Here is a 25,451-nt window from a genome sequence, read left to right as displayed (position 1 = left end):
CTAGGTATGGATCGGCTACTAATCAATAGAGAAACAAAAGAAGCAGCCCTCTGAAACGGCCACATTACAATGCAAACACGGAGTGTAGCGGGTTTTGGCATGCAGGTGGGGCACGGAGGGAAGACAAGACGACAATTTAAAGGAAGAAAGAACATGCCTGACCTTCCTAACTTGGCAGGCAGCACAGGACACTTTGTAAGGCAGCACTCTAAGCGCCATAAAATGTCACATTTATCTTGGATTGCAGTTTGCTCTGCAGTCTCCAAGTACGCGTGTATCTATATATAGTGCTGTATGATCACAGGCAGTGGCCTGATCGGAAGAGGCTAGGTAAATGTCTTAATTCTGCTCTCAGCACCTTGAAAGCCTACCCACAGTGGTAAATGCACCGAGACCTCTTCATTCTATGGTGTCTTTTCTCTTTCTTTTTTTATTTTTTTGATCCGTAGCAAAACTGCCTTGAAAAAGCTGAAAAAAAAAAAATGTGTTGGGGAAGCAACAACATCAGGGTACCGAAGAGTCTGGAGGGTCTTTTCTGAGGTCAAAAGAGCATTGGCCGGGGTCTTGCCAAAACCCTCTGCACAAACATACCCAGTTAAACCAACAAACCCAAGTTTAAAACCCCAGATAACTCCAGCTATAAAGTTACCAAATGCTTCCTGGGGGGAGCAGGCAGCTCATGCCAGCCTGTCACCCCCACCAACACCCCACCAGCCCTTCTCTGCTGTCTCTCCGTGGGGTGACACCAGTCTCCCCATCCCTCTGCTACAGCCCGGCTTTCGGGGTTACAAACCCTTTTCTTTGTGTCCTCCAGCCTGTCACAGGCCCCCAAACCTCGGGTGGGGGCTCTCAGCAGCCGGGTGGCGCAGAACAAGAAACGCCAAGTACTGCGGTTGCCAAACCAAGGCCTCTAACCCCCCTGCAGAGAAAAGCCCTTCCCGGCCCTGCAGCAGGGACGTGCACAGATGCTTTACAGCCCGTGCCCACGGAGGGAGGCTTCAGAGGAGCTGCCCTCCCCACGCAGACAAACAGAAAACCCGCCGCTATAAATCCACGCAGAGACCTCTCCTGTAAAACACTCTGATACTGAATATCAATTTACACTCCTCTCCAAAAGTTAAGGGGAAGCATCACGGCAGGGAAAGCAACATCTAAACTATTTTGATTTGTGCCCCATTAAACAAAACAAAACAAAAAAATCTCCTCCGAAGTAAGCGGCGTGTCCAAGCATCCCCCGACGCGAGCGCGGGCAGAGGGAGCCGCCGCGAGCGCAGGGTCCTGCTGCGGTGGCAGGGCACGGGCTGCCTTTAATAAAGATCCTGCCAGACGGAAATGGCTCGGCAGGACCATGAATCACGGCTTCCCATAACATTTAGTAGCAAAGTGCTTTTTTTAAATATGACCAGTTTAACAGGTTAGACAAAATGACTTCAAGAAATGTTATTGTAGGTTCCCTCTGATTGCAGAAAGCCAGGCAGCTTCTGAATCAATTTGATGGTTTACGGCTTCTAAGCCGTTAAAATGTGGGATTTTCTCCCTCACCCTCAGCGCAGCCTCAGCGTGGCCAAGCATTTACTTGTCCGTTTTCCTCTTCCACAAACAGGACCCAAATCCCGGGGTGAAGCCTGGCACCGAGGCCTCTGACCCAAGGGATGCGCGGAGACGGCCCCCGCGCCGACCCCGGGGTTCTGCGCCCTGAGAGCTGGGCAGGGCGGACGGCTCCGGCCCCGGGGCCAGCCCATCCCCGCGGCCAGTGACCCAACGAGCCGCGGGTCCGGCAGCCGCCGCCGCCGATGGGACCCTCCAGCCAGGCCTCAGCTGCCAACACCCACCTCTGACTCTGGCAAACTACCCTACACCTCCGATTTTCAAAGATGACTTTACAAGACAAACAGAGCATTAATAACGATCGATTATCTCAATGTTACGAATACTACAGGCAAACTTGAGGATTCTTTTTTTTATACCCCGAGTAACACCAGAAAACCCCCACGTTAAGTTGGATTTATCTTGCCATCTGCCCATGGCCATTCTCTTCAGCAAAGCAGTTCAATCCCACTGCAGCGTGTGCTGGAACTGTCCTTAGGTAATGAACTCTGAAGAAGTACACCAGCTGCCCTGCACCAGTGACACGATTAAATGTCGATTTTAATCCTGGTTATGACTGTCCCACCCGATTTCCACATCTGCAACAACAATCCTCCTACCTGAATCTCACCTTCTCTTCCTCTGCCTTTAACAAAGCATTTGCCGGACAAAAAAATTCAGCAGAGGCAGCAAGAACACCGATGGCAACACATCTCCCAGCCCAGGCGGAGGGAGCCGCTCCGGAGGGGAGAAGGAAGGTCACTCCGAGGCACTCACGTCCCTGGGGAGACGGGCGTTTTTGGATTGTCGCTTGTTTCTTTAAATGAGACTGCTTGTAATTGCTTCACTAAATATTCAGTAGGATTTATGTTATAAAGGTGCAATATGAAATAGCTGTGAAGGTCACACACGCTCACGACACGGGCTTGAAATATCCTTGTACAACTTGTGCCGGGGGCTGTTCCACCCTGGTCCTTTCCAGCTCTGTGCTCCTAAGGCCTCGTGTTGGCATCAGAGCAAAGGGGCAAAGGGCAGGTACATCCTTCCAAAAAACCTCCTATTTGGGGGGAAAACATCTACAGGATATTCGAGACGCCAACTGTCATGCAGGAGCTGACGGAAAAGCAGCACTTGCTCTTCTCCGCTCATGATTGTGAATTAACAACAATTTAAATGCAGCAGCACTTGCGCACAGGAGCTGTTACTGGAAATCAGCATCGCCTAAAAAGACAAAGTTACAACCGCACTGACTGCATTTGTCCAACACTTCATGAGAGATGGGATCGCAACGGCAGCATTTTTCTTAGTTGTTGCTCAAGAAAACAACCGGCATTTTGATTAATTACAACACTGAACAAACAAACCCCCTGCAGAAAAGAATTACTAGACTTTAGAGCTGCAATCTAACTTCCCAAGCGAAAGCTCGGAACCAGACAGGTCACAGGATGGAAGTTTTCAGCCACACAAGAAACAAAGGTGCATCAGGGCAGCGCCCAGGTCACCAGCAAAGTCCTCCTGAGGTGGCACAGGCGGGGCCAAGAGGGGCTCCAGTCTGGTACCACACCCCAGAACGTTGATTTTCAGAGGAACCGCTACGCTGAAGCGCAGCTACGGGTTCAACGCTTGAATGTTTGCTTATTGTTGGGAAATTTAAGACAAGTTGTGCACAGTCTTTAGCCAAGTAAAATGCGAAGCAAGTCAGAAGCCAGCAGCACAGCCTGACTGTGGCAAGGGGAGGGCTGTCTACAGCCCTGGAGTCTGTGCAGGGAACAACCGGTGCCTCCCGCTTCCCGATCTTGCTCTAACTGGAGCCATTTGGCCATTTTTTTCATTCATATTCCACCAATTTTTTGTGTACGTTACACTGTGCATCTGACACGTTACACGCCCAGAATCTGCATGACAAAGCTAATTTTTATTCCACTCCTACATGCTTTACTCTAACCATAATAAATAAATAAAAAATTTAGTCTCTGTATTTTTAACTATGGCCTGAGGCTTGCAGTCTGAACCCTTCCTACACTTCTAGACAACCACCATTCTCCTTGCACACCCACTCAGTGTGGAACTGTGCTCTTGGGCAGGATAAGGACTATCCCTTCCTGCCTTGCCCTTTGCTCCGCGCCGTTTGCTGGTTTGTAACCGCACAACTCTGAGTGACATTTTAATAAAACGTGGGGCTAATAAACATTTCAAGCAACGGTGCTGGAGAATTGATAATGAACAGATTTATGTCAAATTATTCAATATCTGCCAGCCTTCTCTGCTCTCACGCTCCCCAATTGCAAGTCCAACCCCAGTGTCTCGAGACGCCTGGGATGAGACACCGTCGCCCTGTTTCCCCACCCCTCTGCAACAGGCACGCGTTGGAGAGCATCTCCCTTCTCCCCGCTATTCAGCAGCTCCAGGGAGGGATGACAGCCATTCAGGGGTTAAAGAGAGGCAGTGAACCCCCAGCTAATGAGTAAGAATTCAGCAGGCAGTGTAAGATAAATGGAGCTTTCTCTGCTTCTGCTGGAGTCAGCATGAACTGCGGCCCTGCGGCTTGTTTGTGGCAAATGGAGTGCGCGAAATATCAAAGGGCAGTGATCCAGAAGAAGACCGACTTTGACAAATTTTAAATTGGCCAGAAAGAAAACCAGAAAAAAAAAAAAAAAAAAAAAATTATGCAATTCACTGTGTCCTGCAATCTCGGCTTTCCTGCTATGGTACGGAATTAGTGGCAAAACAACAGCAATGATCGCCTGATGTTGGGAGCAATTACGAGCCATCTAAGTGAGATGCTTATCAGTGACTGAAGCTTTTAGAGCTCTCTGTATGTACAGTTGTAAGTGACTTGCTCTTGTGTTGCAGTCATTTTAATTAAAGTGTATGGAGTTTGCTGGGAGTAATTACCCTGTAGAGGAAGAGGAGAAAAAAAAATCCCTGAACAGGCTCCTGCCTCCTCACGTAGCGTGGCATTGGATTTTTGAGACCATATCCCCTCTTTCTGCCTGTATTTTCTTCCGGTGACGCTGCTGCAGGTCCCATCCGTGCGATTCAAGGGTGCTCTGCAGGCGTCCCGCACCCACCCTGGGTGACAGACCCTCCGGAGGGGCCACTCGGCACATTAAGTGTGTTGCTCTGCTCCCCCACTCCCTCCACCACTTCAGGACCTAAAGGCTCCAGCAGCCCTCCTTGTCCCCAGGCACTGACCGCTCCTGGGAAGGGACTGATGTGGCAGCGGTGGCACAGAGGACACCGTTGCTTTGCAGAGGCAGTAGGTTGGTTGGGTTGTTCGTCGGCAGGGAGATGGTGGGGAAAAGGTAAATACTCTTCAGAAGCAGCGCTCCCGCCGTAGCGCCATTTATCTGCAGGGCCCCGCGCTGACTGCTCAGCGTATTCCCCTCTCTAAGCACACATCTGATTGCTCCTGCCCCTGGAGACTCGCACCACAGAGGCAGCTCAGCTCTCGGGCGGCGGCTGCCAGGGTGCAAGCACCCACGGGAGGTGCAGCTGCGGGCCCTGCCCACCCCTGCAGCCTCGGAACTGTAGAGGGTCAGACACCCTCGAAGAGCGTTTGTTGGGACCCTGTGCTGGGTGTCCAGGCGCTGGTGTAGTCACCCTGTCTGCCTGCTCCTAAAGGGATGCTGTCAAGTCTAACATAGGTCAGAAGTGAGGTTTTGTGAAAAGAATCTCCTTGCTGCAACTGGTTTTAAATTCCAACAGACACAGGTAGACAGTAACCATCCATCCATCCATCCATCCATCCATCCGGGCACCTGCGTCCGCTCTCGCACGCAGTAACACGCAACGCACACGAGCAAGCTCTGAACTTGGGTAAAACTGCTGCCTTGTGCTGGTCTGCAAAACTCAAACACCTGCTAACCTGCTTCTCGCCCAGAAAGCAATCGGCACAGTGAGAGAAAACAAAGAGAGTCTCAAAATACTATCATTAAAAAGAGAGAAAATGCCTTTGATGCTATCAAAGACATCAGTAAGAACCTGGTTTTCAGCAAGAAGTCTGATTCTTAACACTCCCCACACCATTTACAATTATTATTCTCTCCCCAAGGCATATCAGAACGGTTGTTTTGTATATAAATTGTTGCACTGCCATAAATTAAAAAAAGCCAAATAATAAAATGTAACTGCAGCAATAGCCACGATTTATCAGTCATTTGCAGAACACTTTTCCTCCTGAAGGATCCCAAAAGGCTTTATAAATTCAAACCATACCCACGTAGCATGCCTCTTCCACTACTGAAATGTAGTCAATTTTGGAGGTAAAAAGAGGCTCTGTAAGATTATATTCTTATAGTAAGAGCTAGTAAAGAACTATTTAAAGAGTCTATTCCCCTGAGAGAGTACATATCTGATATTAAGTGCATTTTGCTGAACAGCCTGTATTTTGGGTTGTTGGGTGTCTCCCAGGCGCTGGGATCATTTGGAGCGGAAGGCAGAGCAGTAACACAGCGACGCGCTCGCCACGAGCACTGCAGATCATCACCTGCTTTACTGAGGAGGTGAAGAATGTTTTTTTATTTTCTTGAGACTGGAGAGCAGACGGAGATCATTACTCAAAATTACCTCAGACACACTGTGATAGTCCAGCAGCCCAAAATGTCTTTGACCAAATTCTTAGTTATGCCAAATGACACCAGCTGAAGGTTTGGCCCATGAGCTTTTAGTGAGCTGAGCAACTGCTGAGATGGAAACTAGACCCAAGCATCCTTAAGTGTCTGTTGTAAGACCCATTCAATAAAAAAAAAAATTAAAAAATAAATCAGTTTGAAGAGACCCTGTGTTACACACAGCCTAGGTATGCTAAATGCACATCAATATCATCTCTCTCACACGTACATACATGCAGCTTGTCTCATCTGGTTTTCTTCCCAAGTTAAGATGGCAGTAAATAAAAATTATCATGAATTTGATAAAATGCCTCAGTGCCCCTTTTTAAGGTCTATAAACACATTCATTAGCCCCCAGCTGAACGGATGGCTGCTCCGCCAGCCCCGCGCAGACGTACCCAGCCGCTCCGCCAGGCGGATGTAGATGGGGTCCACTCGCCTCATCGTCTTCACCAGATCCTTCCTGCGGAATTTGATTTCTACCGTCCCCTCCGGTTCCAGGATTCCTCCTCTGATCAGTGAGGGGAAAAGAGAAAAGAAAGGCACTTTCAGGTCATCAGACAAGGGGAAACACAAAACGGAACGGTTCAATGTTATCTAGAAAGTACGTAAAAAAAAAAAAAGAAGGGGGGGGAGGGAGACAAAACAAAGAGAAAGAGAGAACAAGAAAGAAAGAATCTTAGCTATTTTTTCTCCAGTGCCACAAATGCACCCCAGGCTTCACAGAAACACGCCTATCCCACAGCGTACAGTACAGCCTGGTACAAGCAATGCTCTTCGGCAGTCTATTTTAAGCTCTGACCTGAAAGCTCTTTCAAAAGGTAGGTAAGCTTTACAAAACAACCCAATTAACCAGCTGTTTTCATCAGAGAACCTGCCCACTTCCCAGGTCAAAGACAGGAGCATGTGATTTGAAACTTGGGCTTCGTAATAAAATCACTTTGGTCTTTAAGAGTGAGGGTGGGAGTAATGACGAGGAGGAAGGTCAGGGCTTCCTGATGAGGGCTATGGAACAGCAACAGCAAGAAGAATTATTACAAATGCGTAACAGTACTTAGGGACAGGATGACACATTTTGCAAAATAATCTCTTTCTTGGCTACTGGAGCTCAAGACCAACTACAGGTCTGCAAACCACACAGGTTCCTGATGTCTTGCAAGGCAGGGAGCTGGCTGGAGGTTTCCTCAGAAAGGTACTGGGTGGGAGCAGTGGGAGGGACCTGCTGCTGCATGCACCCCAAAAAACACTCCGGGGGGGGGGAAGTAGTTTGTAGAAATCCTGCTCACAGTGTCTGACTGTGAAGCAAACAGGCTCCACGTTTCTAAGTAGGAAGAGAACAACAAAAACATCTGACTTCCACGAGATGAGGATTAGACAATGTTTGCTCAAGATGCAGAAAATAGCGGGGGGCGACAGAGCACAGGTCTCTGTCTCACTTCTTCAGAACAGAGAGAGAGGCAAGCATCCCACCAGGAGCAAAATCCCGCTGGGAAGGGCAAGGGAAACGGGCATCTAGCATGGGCATCTTCTCAACACTTTTTTTCCCCCCTCTGGAGCAGTTGCCTGGGATTTTTGCCCTGCCAAGATGGTAGAAAGGAGAAGATGCCCTGATAGCACGATCTTCATGCTGTCCTATATGCCTTCCTCTACCTGCTGCAGATAGCCCAGGCAGGGCTAGCTTTTTCCTCCAAATGATTCAGTATCTCTTTATTTTAGAAATTCTTTAAAATATTTTTTAAAACCTGCTTCCAAGAGTTTGCCTGTACTTTTATAGCCTGAACACCGGTAATTAGAACTTCACTTATGCAAGTTATATTTCATTAAAAAAGTGCAACTACCCAGGTACTCACATGACAGACAGTGCAACGCTCGGGGATTTTGAAACACACGCTTATTTACACTTATTTAATTTACAAAATTGTATGCACAGGCACTTGTTTAAAGCGCAAAGCCACGTGTGGAAATATCAGAAGGGAAAAAAAAAATTAAAAAATCCTAAGAACCAACATCTCGCTGTGCTTTGTGAACGTTAGCAATGAACCTTCACAGAGGCTGGCTCACACCAGCTACAGAATTTACCCCCACCTATGTCTGAGTCAGGAGACCATCCGGATTGTCCTCGCTGTGAGCACTACCCAGCAAACCCCTCCGAGACACTGGTTACCACTGGAAAACAGTCAGCCCCTCTCAGTAACAAACTGCCACGCTCTTAACTGAGAGCTTCTCGCCCAGCCAGGTAATCATGCCTCCGAGCAGGTGGGTATGGAGGGAGGAGAAAGCTGCCGTACCTGCTCTCGCGGTCCGCGTACATCTCCATGTGACGGGGATTAATGGTGGGGTCAATCACTGCCCAGGACCCTCCCCTCAGCTCCGCCTGCGGTGGGATGTAAATAAGCACGGGTTGACGATACTCTCTCAGGCCGTCCACAATGTAGGCACCAAACTTGAGCACTTGGTCATACATGTCTGCAGGAAAAAGGATACAGCGCTTGAAGTCAGCGTGTCAGGGCTTCAGCCCTGCCACACTCGGTCAAACCGGGGAAAAAAATACAATTATCCAGCTCTTCTGAGCACCTCCCGCTGCAGTCTGCGAGCTCTGGCTGTCGTTATCCAGAGCTGGGCAAGGTGGACTCAGGAAGGAGATGGTTCCACCTCAGTCCTGCTCCCAGACACTGCCCCTCCCCTCTGGAGACCCGCTCCAGTGTAACCACACAGTGTAACCACACGGATTCCCGGGGCTGCGGGGCTCAGCGTGGGCAAGCCTCAGCCTCCCTGCCACGGACCTTCCCCACCAGCCACGACCTAACGGCAGCAAGAGCTTTTACCTATCTCTGTAAAAATTACTGTGTGGGGAGGGACGTGAAACAGCAGTCTTCCCTTCTTGCATTAAAATTTAAGGGCGTTTTGCCCAAAATTAATAAGAGTAAGTCCACTGTGTAAAGACAGTACATGGAAAATATCAGCCCCAAAGGTGATTTAAATAAAAGAGAAAAGAAGGAAGGCAAAAGAATTTATATGAGATGATATAGTTTATAATGGATATAGTTTATAACGGAAACAGGCACCCTTGAATATATACATTTTGTTACATATAATTACATACAGAAGTATCAAATAAAATACAGAATAAATGAAAAACACTTATTAGGATCACCTAGTCCATCCCTTTGTTCACAGAGGACTGTATCCTACATTTCTTTCCCAGTGCTTTTTAAAGCTTTCATTTAGAAATCCCAAACAATAAATCTACAACTTCTTTAGGGGCATTTCCACAGCCAAACAGAGTTGACATTTTCCCTCAGTAGTCGACCAAACTTCCCCTCCTTCCCCATCCCCATTAATTTCGAATTACAACTCCTCGCATCACCCTGCATAATCTCTCCACTCCTTCAGGCTTGCTATAAATAGCAGTATACTTTTCAGTGGTGGTTTGTTTGGTTGTTGTTTTTTGGGTTTTTTTTAGACACACTATAGGTATTCATTTCTCCTGTCTCCCAGGACGGTATTTTCAATCCCCTTCATCATTTTTGTTCTTTGCTTAGCACCTCCCAGTTTGTCTAATTTTTTTTCTGGCCATTAAAATACCAGTGCATAAAGCAGAAAAAACAAGTGGGTTGCACGTCTGTACCACGCACACGTGCTGGCCCTCAGTAATAGTCTTAAAAGGGTGAGACACATTTTTTTTTCGTCTAAAACCCTGACAATCACTTGAGAAAGCCACCATTTCTGCAGGAGAAAGAGACTCCAGCCAAAGTCCCCTTGGCATTTAACCCCAGTTTAATGTTAAGCATTAACATGGACATAGTTAAGTGCTTAACTCTTCGGGAAACACACACCCTCTCACAGAGATATACACCCACTAACACGTCTACAGCAGGCAAGAGAGATGCATAGTGTGTGTGTGCGTGTGTGTATCTATATATCTATACATCTATTAGCACCACAGGCACTGATGTGATCTCTCCAGTTCATTTGCAAGGTCATTGTCCAAGTACCCAAGAGAAGGAGTTTCACATTATTTAAGGAATGTCAAATGCTGATGAAAAGAAGAACAATTTATTTCCTCTAATTGGGAATAAGCATAAATTGTGGCAGAGACAGTGGGGACTGAGAACCAAACAAAACTCCAACCTTTTACTTTGTCCTAAGCAAAGAAAAAGACCTCAAAAGGGGTGACAAATTTATTACTAATTACACAATTATTTTATTATGTAGTGCTAGTAATAAACCACTTGAAGTACTTTCAGCTAATTCTAGTGTTAAGAAAATAATTGCTTGATTCAAATTATTTTAACTGAATTAATTCTTTACTAGACATTTTTTACTAGTGCTACATAATAAAATAATTGCGTAATTAGCAATACATTTTTCACTCCTGCCAAGGGTATATATTTTACTCAGGTTAAGTGTAGAAAAAAAGAAGCACTACTTGTTTGAAGAAGGCAGAGGGAGGAGGAGCAGGGAAATTGAGAGACACTTGATGCTTTCTGTGCAGAGCTCTAAATCTCTCAGCTTTTCCAGGCGGCATCGGCAAGGTCAGGGCAGTATTTCTGTGCCTGCGATACTTTCAGGATCAGACTGTCAAAGCCATCTAGAAGCACGAACTTTACCTCTACGTGGTTGTGCACACAGTTACTCCTTTTGGGATCCTACAACACAGCACTTTGTTTGCCTGGAACGTCCCAGCAGCCTTAGGTTTATATTTTACATATACAGATTTACACCAGCTGCTGGCTTCCATGGATGCTCGAAACTTCCACTGAGGGCAGCGGACCTGCTGCTGCACTCATCTGAGATCTGGCTGCAAATGCCTCTCGTAGAGGATTTCCCCTTTTTGTAAGGGAACAGCTTCCACTAACGGAGACCAAGTTTTGCCCAAACAAAGGAGAGACAATCAATGTGCCTGCCACCAGCGAAGGTCCCCACGGTGCCACGCACGGCTCCGGACCACAGAAGCTGCAGAGCTCCTGAGGTGAGCCAAGGGGAACCGCAGTGCCCACAGGCTCCACAACTGTCCCCAGCATTACCAGCAGCCTGCTCTCCCCTGGGGCTTGCCCTCCCTCCATCCCAACTGCTCAACTTGCCTACACCTACCACTTCAGCGAAGTAGGGACTCCTAAGGTGTATTTTTAAGAGGTAAAACATAACCTAAAACATAAAACAAACCATCATAGGTTGATGAAGGTCACAAAAACAGTGCAAAACCAACCCAAAACATCTGCCTGTAGTCCCCATGCCCACTCGCCAGAAGACACAACCTCCCTGATTTACGTTAATACTGCATTAGAGTGTGAAACCACGCAACATTCACCATACTGTGACAACTGCCTCTTACTTGCAGTTTTGCTGCATTCTCCACCCTTACAATGCAAATAGTGCAGCAAATGTAACTGCTGCAGGTGGGAAACGATGCCGGGTCTCGGTGGTACCCCCTGCTCTGTGTAGCCCTGTGCCTTGGCAGGGTGCAGACTTTATAAACTGTTAATGCTGTAACTAACGCATTTACTATGTTTAAAACAAAACCCAATCCCTTCCGTCATCATCCGTGCAGCAAAGAACACGGCAGGCACTTGGAGAGCGGGCTGTCCACACCACTGTTCTTGCAAAGAAGTTGCTTGTGTCGAGACTGGAATAATGAAAATTAAATATGATCATTTGTGGGCCAGATTTAATTCCTGTATTAATTTAAAACTCAGCCTAATAAGCCGCCTGCAAGACAGCGGTGCTGCAGAAGTCCTCGAGGAACCACGGCGGTGTTGGGTATTCAGGAGGGCTGACAGCCTTCGCAGCACACCTCCCCGTTCCCCGCCTGCCTGCTCAGCTGCACCGTGCATCCGCGCCTACTACACGCAGACATGAAATCTGCTGGAAGCTGTTATCATTACGCTGTATGTGTAAATATTGGCAGTCAGATGCAGCAAGCATGCTAGAAAGGCTGCAGACAGCCTTCTGCATTTCCATAGTGGCAGGCAGCGTGCCCTGAACCTCCAAAGCTGGAACGGATCTCATCAGCTTGGCTGGATTATCAGATGGGACCTGAAGGTAAACACCAGGCGTGCGCTGGCTGCAGACACATCATGTCCCTCATAAACCCATTCCATACAAGCAATACCGGCGTTTGACATCCAGGTAATCAGAGATTTAAAACAGCCTTTTCATTCTGCTGATTTTTTTTTTTATTTTATTGTTATTTATAACCCGTCCCAGGAAAAAAAATAATAAGTAAAACATGAAAAACCAACTGCGAGTGACCCTGTAGCACAAGCGGTGCTGCAGTTTAATGTGGTGGGGATTTGCATGCTATCAAACTATTCATGCCGAGTCCAAGACCCTGGTGCTAATTTTCAGTAAATTTCACGCTTGATGTCTCCCCGTTGTGGGTCACTGCCGGTTCGCCTAAATAAACCACTTCCAAATGGCTCCTCCATCTAAATATTCAAGCCAGTTTTTATAATTTAATTTTGCATTATGCTGAATAGCCTTCTGGCCAGATAGAGCTCATTGGGGAAACCACCAATACCATTGTGATACGCTTTTATTTATGTTATTTATTTATTTATTTTACGGCTTGAATTAGACCTCCTAGGCCGACTAGGAAAGAGGGGTGCTTTTTTTCTCGCCTTTTTTTTTTTTTTTTTTTTTTTTTTTTTTTTTTTCCCTCCACTAATGTCAATTTTCAGCATAGCAAGAGCTGTCTCTAATCTTTTCCTACTCATTACACACAATTTTGGAGTCATTTTACCCACAGTGCAGTCGGCTCCTGGCAGTGTGTTTGTGTGCACTGAGGGGTGGCATAATTGTTTATTTTCCCTCCCTGCATAATCCCCAGCCAGCACTGAAACCAAAACTGCAAACAACTCCCCAAGGAGCACACAAAGTGTCAGGAGAGACCAACACTTGCTGCGTGGGCCCTGGCAGCAAACAAGGTGGAGGAAAACGCATGGACCAAGGTGCAAACTGCAGTGGCTCTGCTCGTCCCTCCTCCTCCTCCTGCTGCCGGCTGGGGTGCAGCAAGTGGGGACACACAACGTCAGCGTTAGCATCCTCATAGAGCCTTTCACCCGGGGCTTCTGGCCTCACCTCCAAAGCTAAACTCGGTTCCTGAGGAACCCAGCAAACGGCACTGGCAAAGCCGACAGATCTCTCAACGTAGTAAGGCAAAATAATATTTAGCGAATGGTTGGTGAAGGTACAGCAGCAGCTTCCCCTCAGCTGCGTGGTAGGGAAAGCAAGTCACGAAGGGAGGGCAGTAGCAGCCCAGGGAACAGAAACCTGAGAGAGAACAGGTGTATTCCGGAGGGAAGAATTTTGCCATCTTTTGCTATCTTCCATCTTCGCACCCGCAAGCTCAATGGCACTGCTCCGACCCTGCTCATGAGACAGCAGAGCAGGACCTCAGCCTTTGTCACCCCGTGAGTCTTCCCAGAGCAGGAACTTCCACCACGTTAGTGCATCTCTAACTTTTCTCCTGTGTTTGTTAACTGCCGCATGCGGGTAAGAGGCCGTAATCTTTTACTGATGTAAGTTTTATAGCATCAATCTCACATTCTTGGCACTTCACAAAATAGAAAGTACCAATATGTGATGCAAAAATGTAACTGCTGGATATTAACTGAGCAGTTTTAGAACTGTTCACTTCCTCCGAGCATCGCTACCACCAAAAGAGTCAACGGGGAGACAGTCCTTGATAGGACAATATTACAGTGGGACAAATCATCAGGGAGACAATGTTGACAGAATATGCCTGTACATTTTTGATACGCAATATTGGTGGCTTGTCCAGCCCCGCTTTTAAGCTGAGGCAGAAGGATATAAAGCTTTCGAAGCAGAAGGGGTTTCCTGAGATTAGTGTTTAACTAGCCCAGGTTGGCAGCTGCAAATTTTGCTGGCAACTAGACCACTGTTAACATTCAACTACCTGTTCCCACTGCAGGTGAGACTTGTTGGATTCGATGATTTTTTCCAACCTTAATGATTCCTGACCAGTATGATGGTACACATAAAAATACAGTTGCATTGCATATTTTGAAAAGAACTTGATATCAAATTTGCACCCTGCATACTCTATGCTATTCCTGCTACGTGCCTAAAGCCAAGGGGCACAGCGGGAGGAGAGGAATGAAACCCTGCAGAGTGTCCCTTTCCTCCAGCTGGTTGTGCAACGATTACAACTGACTTTCAGGAGAGCCGGGCAGAGCACTGCCACGATTTCAGAGGGATGACATGTCCAAACACTCTGGGAGGCCTGGCAAAGTATCCCCTTATTAGCACTTCTAAGGCAGGTCACATACTTGCCATGAAAGGGGGGGCTGAATGCAGACTGCAACAAGGAGGGGTGAAGCAGAGCACCTCTGCAAGTTTACAGACACAAGCTGTCACTGCAGTTAAGGCAATCTGACAGCTAGCTGCTGCCCAAAGACAGGACCCACTTCTGTCCCTTGCCACACACTTCCACAGCCAGTCTGTCCCCAGAGAACTGCTTCAGGACGCGAAGCCAGTAGAGCCAGTGCCACTGGCGTGCCGCGGGGGGAACAGCAGCGGTTCCCCGGGCAGTGAAGGACGAGCCACTCTGCAGGACAGCCCCGAAAGGGGACCCAAGCCCAGGGTTACCTTTCATTCCGCCAGAGAAGCCTCTCCAGTTAGCAAAGACCATCAGAGGCAGCCCTTCTCTGTTGAAGTCGTTAATAGCCTGAGCAGTCTTAAAGGCAGAGTCAGGGAACCACACCTGACCAGCCTGCTGGATTATCTGTTGAGAGTGAAAAAAGACTGTTAAGTTTTGAAGCCCATTAATACAAGAGCTGGCATAAACCCACACAAATAGATGCAACAGGAGCTGTGACGTGGAATTAACAACGAGGAACGCAGCTTTAGATCTGCCTGCCCCCAGAAAAATCGGGACAATCCCTTTGTCACCAACAGCAACAGGAGTGTTCCCACTGGTTTAGCTAAGAATTGAGATTGTAGAGAAAGCCGGACACTATCACTGCTGTAAGAAGGTGAAGGAGAGAGAAAAGCATATGCAAAGGAGAAAATGCTGAAGAGATGATGTAGGGACAGAGGTGTGAAATCAGGCAGGAGAAAAGCAAAATGTCAGAGCAGAAAGACCATGAAACACTACGGTCACAGCAAGAGAACAGGGAAATGATTTTTGCTTGCCAGATCTCCTGGTCCCTCGTCCCTGCACCTCACCTGAGCCATAAGAGAAGCAGAACTGCTGGGGAACGTGCCTCCTGTACGACGGCCAACACAACCGTGCGCTCGCTCCTCCCAGCACCTGCCAGGCATTAGCACCTCACCAGGGAATGGCTATGCGCTTTGTCCCACATTTGGGGAAAAAAAAAACCCCTCAAAACAAGTGTTCTTTCCACAGAGACATTTGCAGAGGACAAACAAGGAACCGAGCACACGTTCAACCTACCTTGGCCTCAGAGTCCAGGTTTGCAGGATCAGCAGGGATGCTGAGCTCCACCGTTCTTGTTTCTACGGCAACTACTCCTACAGGTATTCCTCCCAGCCTGGTAGCACGCGAGACAAATGAAAATTCGTATTTCTACTGTTACACAACTAGACATTTTTTCCAATTTGCATCAAAATACTCAAGGCAGACAAATAATGCAAGCAAACGGCAGAAGCAGCATTCTGGCCCTTTTTAAGAGTGTAGGCATGTGGTTGGAGAATTTCAGAGTAGAAGTCACAGTTCTGAAAGCAAAATCTAGTTCTAAAACCTAGCACACACCTCACTAAAAATTAAATAGAATAAACCAAAGCCCAGATTTTGAATGATATAGCTGTATCTCCACCTGCCACCTTCACCTGCCCTTCACCTGCCACCACAGAGATTTTGATTCGGACGGTCTTAACCACAAAAAATAAACATGAAGAGCCAACCTTCCCAAGCCCTGTTTTCACAAGCACTGCATGCTGATGGAACAGATCCACAGGCTGCATGTCTGAGCAGTGCTGATGTCCCAGCCACCCTAAACCCCACTGCTCACAGAAACTCCCTCTCCCAAGCCTCAGGGTGAAATGACGGGTAAAAGGTTTGGGTTTGCCTGTCTATCTCCTCCCCAGACCCTCTGCTGCAGGATGACAGAAGGGTGGGACGGGTGCAGGGACGGAGGGATGGGCAGGGAGGGCTGGCACCAGGGAGGATGCTCAGCTCTGCTTTCCACAGCATCTCACCACTCCTTTACACAAAAGGCATCTTGCTTGCGATGACAACTGCTTACTCCCATGGCGGGAGTCCCAGCAGAGCCTAGGCTCTCTCCTCAACCACCTCAAGCTGGATGACACGCACTGCAGGCAGGAAAAGTGACAAGGCCTATGTGCACTAGGGGGTTGAAAATATTCCCATTCACTATGATTAAGAGTCTGCCTAGAAACCCGTAATTGCAGAAGCCGTCTTAAATCGGTAACTTATAACTTCTATATTAGGGCCCATGTGACCTAATAAAGAACATCTTTATCCAAGTATTACAGTTATTTATTGAACTTGAAAACAGCTCAAAACAACTTCTGTTTTCCATTATACTTCATATAAATTTTATCAGGCTAGCACATGAAGATGCTACATCTTGTTTTATAGTGTGTCCCTGGACAAGTTGCCATAGAATAATAAAAGACAATTTACAGCCAACAGCACACATATTCCAAACATACATACAAAAGATGAGTTTTGGCAGCACTTACAGTAACAATCCCAGAAGAATACATTCCTATTTGTTTTTTCAAAATGCCACTGCTTTTGAAAGCAGTCGGTTTCATTTGTATTATATATACCTGTATGTGAGAGTCCAGAGCAACTTGGAATTTCTCAAGGAACTGCAAGTGAAGCTGAGCATGGGCCTGGACAGAGACCATCTAGCTTTGCCAAATCATTGATTTCCCCCCTCTCCCTGTCCCCCGGTATACTGCTTAACCTCAAAGCCCTTAAATAATTAGAGAATGTTGCAAGGTAAAACTTCAGAGTGTCACAGACAGCAGAGAAAAATAAGAAAGTGTATCAAAAGATCACAGGACATCCCACGGTTACGTGCTACAATGAGGAGTGGGGGCAGCAGGTATTTTCGGCTCCTCTCAACACTGCATAAAGATCAGACAAGATTCTGAGTGGGAAGGATCTTCAGGGGTACCGGCACTGAGGGCCCTGGGCCAGCACTGGTCAGAGCCGTGGAACTCCGAGGAGGCAGAGCCGCTTTGGCTCGTCCCCAGCTGGGCCTGTCCAGCGCACACATACCACGCTGCAGAGCCCCGGTACGGTATCGGAGGAGATGGCTATGCTTCCCTGCACCACACTCTGCACTGGGATACGCCAAAGGCAGTTCTAAACTCATTACAGACCCCCAAAAGTCTTAAGAGCGAGCAACAGAGGGACATTTTGCTGAGCACACCCTGTATCTGGAAGCCTCGTTCCGTTATTGTGCAGCATTTCATTAACGTATTAACAGAGCTCCTGATGGCCATTTCAGAGATGTCCAGAGTGGACTCAATCCTCTGGGAGTCTGCACAGGAGCTCTAGTGAATGTCATAAGCTTTGCTATTTCATTAGGAGAACTCTGTCGAGCTGTGGCTTTTGAAAGGCTGAAAGAGAAATGGGAGCTCCCAGTGCCAAATATTCTGGGGCCGCGTGCGCTGTCAGCGTACCCGAGGTAAGACACAGCACTGACCCGCTGCCATAGTGGCTGGGAGCCCAGGGGGCCATCCCAGCCCTGATGTGCCCTTCAGGAACAGCAGTGTCTCTCCCTGTCTCCCACCAAACGCTCTGGGAATCAAACACAGGACGACCAGGGATCTCCTGGTACAACAGCCAGTCCCTGAGTCACCAGCAGGGTGAGGTCAGAGGCTGATGGAGTCAGACCCCAGGGGTGGCCACAGGATTTCCAGAAGACTGTAAGCATTATCAGGTCATTTGGCTCTGGATTGTTGGCGCTGCAGTGCTGACAGTAGGGGAGGTGAAGGATCTGTAAATAAAAGATTTTTCTTTGACACAGACTTCTGCTAGGCACTAAGGTGCTCTGAACACCCGTCATGCACGGGCACGACTGTATCTCATTAAGTCTAACACCTGAAGCCTCCAGGACCCCATTCAGGCACTTCAGGTTTTTTCTTCTCCTCTCACTTGCTAACAACAAGAAAAAAGGCTGACAATTAACCAAAACCACTGACATCAATTAGGATCTGGGAGTCTGCTGGAGGCAAGAGTATGAAGCTCTGTCTTGAGAGGAGAGCTGGCAGGAGTCTGAGGAATGAGGAGTCACAAAGGATAAGCACGCTGCGTTTGGGCAGCTCAAGCACTTGTAGTGGTGACTCAAGGGAGATAAATGGACTCTTTCAACGTGGCTTTATTCTGAGAGGAAGCTGACAATCAGGTCAGGAAACTCACGGAGCCATTTTGGGGGGGTGCAAAAAAATAAAGAAGAAACTAGAAAAGAGGTGACTGAGGGGTTTTTGAGCCCAGCTCTGATTTGCATTCTGTCAAAATACAGGATCCTTTCTCCAGGCTTCTGCTTCCTGCCAGGTCTGAGAGCTCACCAGACCTGCAACACTGAGAACAACCCAGGCTGCAAATGTTTTCAAGGCAGGGATCTAAATCTCGGGGCAACAGGGAACCTGTGCCCCTTCGCAGCAAGGTAAGGGGAAGGGACTCCCCTTAGGAGGTGAGTGCCTCAGGTCTCTGGAGCTGCACATCTCCGTCTCACGAAAAACAGCTAAGATCAGGTGTGGCGAGTGCTTGTTGGGAAAATGCTGCGAGTTATTCCATGAAAACCTCAACACTAAGCTCTTCTCTACGCAGAGTTTCTTGCAATTTGCTCTAGTGTTAGTTGAACTTTTCTTGCGGGTCAAAATGCAAAACAATAAACTGCATGAAGAACTTTCAACTCAGTCAGAGCTGCAAGAAGGTCTCACTATGCAACCACACACCTCGGGAAGCATATTGTCTGTCAACATTTGTCACAACATCTCTCTTCTTGGCTTTTGTGCACGTTAAAGCTGTCACCTCCAAGCAGAGCAGGAGAAATGATCAGACCACGCTTCATTCATGTGATAAAGAAGTTTCTTACTCAAGCAATGAATTAGTTTTACTTAGAGCCATCAACTTCCAAAGGATGTTCTAGAAAAACGCAAAGCATAACAAAAACTTGATTTCTACAGATGTCTGAAACGCCTCTTAGATCTTACCTTGCTCTACCGACCACCACTGTCTGCGCCCAGGGCTGCATGATCTCCAGGAACGAGCCATTATCAAAGAAACCACTTAGCCACTGTCCTTTTTGACCTAAAGGGAAGGGAGAAAAAGGGAAATATCAGAGGAAAGACGGAAGAAAGAAGAGAGAATATCAAAGGAGCAACTGAAACTTGCTTAAAAATTCCAACTGGAGAACATGGCACTGTCTTGTTATTTATTTATTTTAAAATAGATTATAATACAAGGGAACATTAGACAGCTGAGCATTTGTCTGCCTTCAGCCATCATGTCTTATTTCATTTGCTAGTCTGCATAAAGACAGTAATTTATCAGCAAAAGCATCATTTATTGTTAAACGACGGGGTTCAGATAGCAGAGGGACTTCGCATGCTTTTAAATAAATAACGGGGTTTTTTTTCAAGACACTACAAACATTTGTCAAAAGGCAGTAAAGCCATTAAAGATGTTTTCAAAATGCCTATCTATTTTAAAACTTATCTCACATTTTTCTCTTGATTCTGCCTAATCTTTCCTTTCAAGAAACAATGCTGAAGAAATTCAGGAACTAAACATAAGAATTTCTATGACTGCCTGACTAAAGCACACATCTGAGCGTGTTTCACACCTTCTTTGAAAAAAAAAATGAAATGAAGCACTCCGAAACCAAAAGCCTGCTTGCTGCATAGAAGACCCCAGATGACGTGTCTCCCTAAACCAAAGCACGCTTTAGGAGTCACCGTCCTGGATCAGTCCACGTGCTGTCAGACCCGTTCTCTTGCCCAAAGGCAGCAGCAACTTCTTAAGAGAAATCCAACCGTTGAGAGAAATCCAACTGTTTCCCAAGAGAACATTACCAAGACGCGCAGCTCTAAGAGAAAGAAACTTTTCCTGACCCTTGCAGACAACCAGCTCCTATGCTGAACTATGAGGCTTGCTTACCCTGATCATGCTCACCATGAACTAGTATTATTTACTCTTTATAAAGCCAGTGCAGCATCAGGCTTGGGGTTCCTCCTGCGTCACAGACTCAAATATCTCGGCAATACCTCTCCATCCCCACGTGCAACTACATACCTGTTCACTAACAATCTCCATGCCATTCCTTCAAATAAAATTCTCAGGATGACAGTTACCCCCAGGGAAAGCAAGGCAGCAGTTCACGGGGTGTTTCTCTACTTTCCATGGGTGTTCCGTAAGCGGGCACAAGTGACGCTACGGATGAGTTAGGCCTCACTACGCCGACCTGTGCAGTGGCACGGCGCCGCTTCTGCTCTCCTGACAAGAAAACCATGGCAGGAAGGTTTTCCAGTATTTCAGCTTGGACCCTACTCCAGTGAATAGGTAAGGCCACAATGAAAAGCTTTCATTTGGGCTGACTGCTGATGCTGGATTGGGGAGGGACAAGGAAAATTTGCAGACAGTTCTCTTTGTGCAGCCCCCCCCCAGCCTGTGCAAGCTCTACATCCCGAAGTCAGGGCATCGAGATACTCTACCCACCCAGACAACTACAGAAATCACAGCTCTCTGGGGGCACCTGCCTGCCACTGGGGCTTCACGAAGCTCTGCAAAAAAATCCCAAACCCCAAATCCCTCCCATCTTTACCCCTTGGAACACAGCTTCTGAGGAAGGCTTTAATCTGAACAAGCACCTCTGCTTCTGCAAACCCAAGTCCAAAACCAATTAAAAGTGGAGATCCAAGCAAGCTAACCTCTGCTGACTTAAACAGGATGGAGAGTGTTTTATCAAGACCAAACTTGTAATTACTGTGTTCTACATTCCTTGCCTCTGTGGCCCCACTGTAAAATGTGACCATCCATTTCAAAATTATCTCTTTATCGTGAGCCCAAAGCTGATCGTTTAGATTCTGGCCTCGTGTCGGGCGTCAGTTTGAAGAATATCACGGCAATATCTCCTCTAATAAATGGCTTTAACTTTTCACCTAGGAGATATCTGCTTTAACTTATCACAGGGAATCATCTGCTTTCCTTAACGCTTCCACTAAATTAAAATCTGAAGTCACTCGATTTGGAAGCCAGCGTTAGCTGCACTCAGACAGCTGGATGAATTACTTGAGAGATGATGAAAAAATATTATCCAAAAACAGAAAACTTAGTTTATCACAAATCTCATTTTAGCCCCCCAAACTCATTAATAACAGCAGGCATAATGGTCACCCAGTTTGCAGCTTGTACTACACAGGCTGCACAACCCCAAAAGCACATGTGGGGGTTCGGTGGTTTGCAGCATTTCCAATTCAGTTATTCTCCAAGATCTGCAGGAATACTGTGATTCCTCCGGCGTACAGACCCTGTGTATATACGGATCTTCCTCTGAACCATTAAAAAAAAAGAAGAAAATCTATAAAAGTAACTAATAATTGTAGCTGTCCTCAAGCACTGAGAGTTTACATGCTATTTTTATGTATTAGATTCAAATTGTTTGAATTACTTGATAAACTCTGAAATATATTTGGATTGCAGACATAAAGCCTTGACACATTATTGCATATCCTGGCCACCAAAGATCTACATACTTGGGTTTGGGCGTCCAGTCAGCATCCAGCGAGGATCGTAGGGAGTCTTGGTCGGAACAAACTCTATGGTTCTGTCTATAGGATCCTTGACTTTGAGGATAGGAACAGGGCTGTATACACTCTAAGGGAAAAAGAAAAATATTGAAGGAAGCAGTTCTGCACGGCTTTGCATCAAACACCAGCTCTAGAGGACCTGGTCCCCCACACGGCATAACCCCCCCACTGATGGAATCCCAGAGCCTTGGCAAGAGCCCTAAGAAACTTCCAAGGTGCTCCATACACCCTCTCCAACCCTCCTTTGGCATCATTTGCCATACATTGCACTTCATTTGCTCTTGAACTTCAGGCACAGCCAGCATTAGCGAGGGGTTGCAATTTAATTTTTGAAAGGTGCCCAGGCCACCTGACTCATTCTGTGCACTCTTTCCTGAAGGAAGGTGACCTGCGTGTTCTTGTTGCTACCTTCCTGGCTGCAGAGCAGCTTACACATATACATCAACTCCTACAAATTACTGCCCCAGAGGGGAACTTTCAGAGTCTTTTCAGTAAGAGACAATTCGCTGCTTACATAAAATGCTGCTGCCCGGAGTACTGAGGGCAGCACACCAGGGGAGCGATGTGGAGGTGGCCAAGGCAGTGCCAGGCTGCCCCGCATCCCAGTTCCTGCAGCACTTTAAGACAAAACCTACTCTGTGTCCTTCGGTACCATAAGGCTTATCAGCCTTGATCATTGAGCCTAAACCATTTTGTTAAGCATGAGAAAAAAACCCACAAATACAGAGGGTCCCCCAACCCCCAAAACCCTGTGAACAAAGCAAATGGGTAGCGGCACCTCGTGCTCCTGCAGGGCCAGGAATTACCTTTGGCATGTAGGAAAGCCACTGCAGAATAGTGTAGACTCCTTCAAAATCATCACACACGGTGCTGTGCGTCACTCCGTTGTTGTGCATTATCTGGATCCCGCCCAGCTGGTTGTTGGAGGTATAAACTTCCCGTCCAAGCACCTTTTGAGTGAAAAAGCAGGAAAATCGTCAGTGGACGGACGTACCAAGGAGGTGTTGGCTGAGGAGATACCTGCAGCAAGTTGTGATCACTTTGACACCACAGGATGGAGCAAACCACTCACGGTAGACCCTCCCAAGACACGCAGGCAGGTAAGATCTTATGAATAGTGATCCCAGAGGGAATGATGCTGAGGCAGAGGGCACTTATAGGACTTGCCTGTCCCCAGGCAGCAATGGAGCTGATATATGACCAAGTCTCCTGGGTGCTGACCTGAGCTCGCCTCACTAATTCAAACTTGCTCCGACTAAGACGACTGGTAGGGTGGACCCATTTAAACCTTTAACTGAGGAAAAAACCAACCCCATACGTGAAGACGGGTATAGCAAAGACAAAGCCCCACCAGCTCCTTGGAGAGACTGGAAAGAATAAGACTCCGACTGCTGGGCTTCTAATTCTCTTGCACAGCTCCATCTCTAATCTCAGCCCAGGCACCGCAGCTCTTTTCTCATTCTCCTGCTGTCTCTTTCCATTTGCCCTCTCACTGACTGATACACTGATCTCTCGGTCACTCGGCTTTCTGCTCCACTGAGTCCATATTACTAATAACACCTCTGCCACGGCCAGTTTACCTCATGAAGGCAGGAGCACATCATTACAAAATAAACTCATAACTTTGACATTCTAGCAAATACATGCCGTTTGTTATTTTTATGGGTTGAGTCTTTCTAACAGACAGAGGGCATTACATACCTGCTTCATTTAGATCTTAAAAAAAACCCCTCGAACACACACAAACAACCTGCCCTCCCCCAGCAAACAACCCGCGCAGCTCATTTGAGGAGAAGGGCTAACCCAGGAGAGGAGCAGCCCGAGCCCGAGGCAGCCCTGTCCTCACGGAAGGGATGCCTGGCTGACTTCATCCTCGCCCCGACATCCTACAGCGAGCGCCTGGGATGCAACACATCTCACCCATAGCAGAGGGGAACTTCACATTTCTCAGGATTTGACCTTTGAGGCTGAAAGCAAGAAGGTGCTAAAGGGATATGAAAATAGAAAATGTTGATCTGGTTATAAAACTACCCGCGACCAATTAGCTTTCTTCCTGCACACCACCAGTTAGTCACCACTGGGGTCAGGGAGCCACTGTGCCTGTGTAAAGCACTGCCTAACCAGTAAGACACAACACTACCATTTGCAACTCCAAATTTATCTTCCTTTGGAGGAGAAAAGGCCTGGTGGCCTGGCGTTTCACAAAACTCAGCATTTTGCAAGCACTAGGTGATCCTCACAAAACTCCCCGTCAGACAGATGTCAGTTGAGGTTTATGTACCGAGGCACAAAAGTTATGCAACCAGCCCAAAAATTTAGAAGTCAATGTAAGCGTTGTGGTTTTGCACAGAGACGTTCCTGGGTCTCCTTTCTGAGTTCAAACACCTTCATCTTCCTCTAAGAAAGCCCGTGCCATGAAAAGGCATGGTAGAAAAGACAGCAGCACAGATTTAGGTTCAAGGAAAAGAAAAGCACAGGCCTCCAGGTGCCAGGCACAAGCCTAGCTAAATGCTTTCCACAGAGGAAAATAAAAATAAACAGGATTTAAACTCCCCATCTATGAACTAATGCAAACGTATGTACATGCAAAATGGGCCTCTGCTGCTGCTTATCCAGAGACACTGTAGACAGCTCAGGTTTACCACTGCTGACAGGCAATGAAAACAGTCTAATATACCGCCTGCTCTCGCCCTTAAATCCCTTTTTGGAGATCAAGATAAATATGCAGTTCCTTTTCCCGAGTGCTCCAGACATTTCAGTGAAGTGGCAGAGCATTGTGAGGGGCCGTGCAAATGAAATCCCTCTGTAATACTGAGTGAGCGTAGTATTTACTTGTCAGTGTTTGTCAGCAGAGGCGACGCGGTCCCAAGCTGCATTTAAAAGTTGCACCAATGAGCGCTCGCTGCCTTCATCTGTATGACATGTATGTCCACACATGTGCACCTGCACCGGGTGCAGCAGGAGGGACATGTCATACGGGCACTCGCAAGCTCTAAATCAGCCCCCGACTTAAGCACAGCCCAAACGCAGAGCAAGCTCCTGCTCTCCCCGGGGCAGAAAGCGTGTGGCCAAGGGGTTAAAGGGGTTTTTGTCTGCTGGGGGTACTGCTGGGCTGGGTGCTGCGCCCCTAACCTGCTTCTGCACAGTGCTCTTCTGCCTTCTCGGGAACAAGCAGAGATCCTGCCAGCTTGTTTCACACCTCCAGCTGCAGACTGAATTGGGTGCCAGAGGTTAAAAGGCACTGAAGGGCTAGCCAGCTTACAGACAATGATCATTGGGCTTGAGAAAAAAAAAAATGAATGAAATAGCTCATCCATTCAGCTCTGCTAACCACCTCATCTCTGACCTCAGAGGACTACATTTTTAAAGGCTGACAAGTAATTCAATCTCCAATTAACAATCTTAAATGGTGCAATGCATATTGCTGTATAAATGTTTCTGCAAGAAAATATCCAAGGGTGAAAAGAGAATACATCT

At 47.2% G+C, this 25,451-nt stretch overlaps 1 protein-coding gene across 1 annotated transcript in view; it reads right to left on the bottom strand.

Moving 5' to 3' along the window:
- ACACA (acetyl-CoA carboxylase alpha) overlaps positions 1-25,451 on the bottom strand; it is a 129,389-nt gene that overhangs the window by 9,363 nt on the left and 94,575 nt on the right. Inside the window, 7 exon segments of the mRNA XM_026861688.1 lie at positions 6,599-6,711; positions 8,489-8,666; positions 14,811-14,946; positions 15,619-15,715; positions 19,380-19,476; positions 21,921-22,041; positions 22,781-22,924. Coding sequence (XP_026717489.1) covers positions 6,599-6,711; positions 8,489-8,666; positions 14,811-14,946; positions 15,619-15,715; positions 19,380-19,476; positions 21,921-22,041; positions 22,781-22,924 — 886 coding nt within the window.

Source organism: Athene cunicularia (assembly GCF_003259725.1).
Source record: "Athene cunicularia isolate RWA chromosome 19 unlocalized genomic scaffold, athCun1 chr19_part1, whole genome shotgun sequence".
Classification (NCBI taxonomy): Eukaryota; Metazoa; Chordata; class Aves; order Strigiformes; family Strigidae; genus Athene; species Athene cunicularia.
The sequence above is the reverse complement of the archived record's forward strand: the minus strand, read 5'-3'. Positions and strand labels throughout refer to the sequence as shown.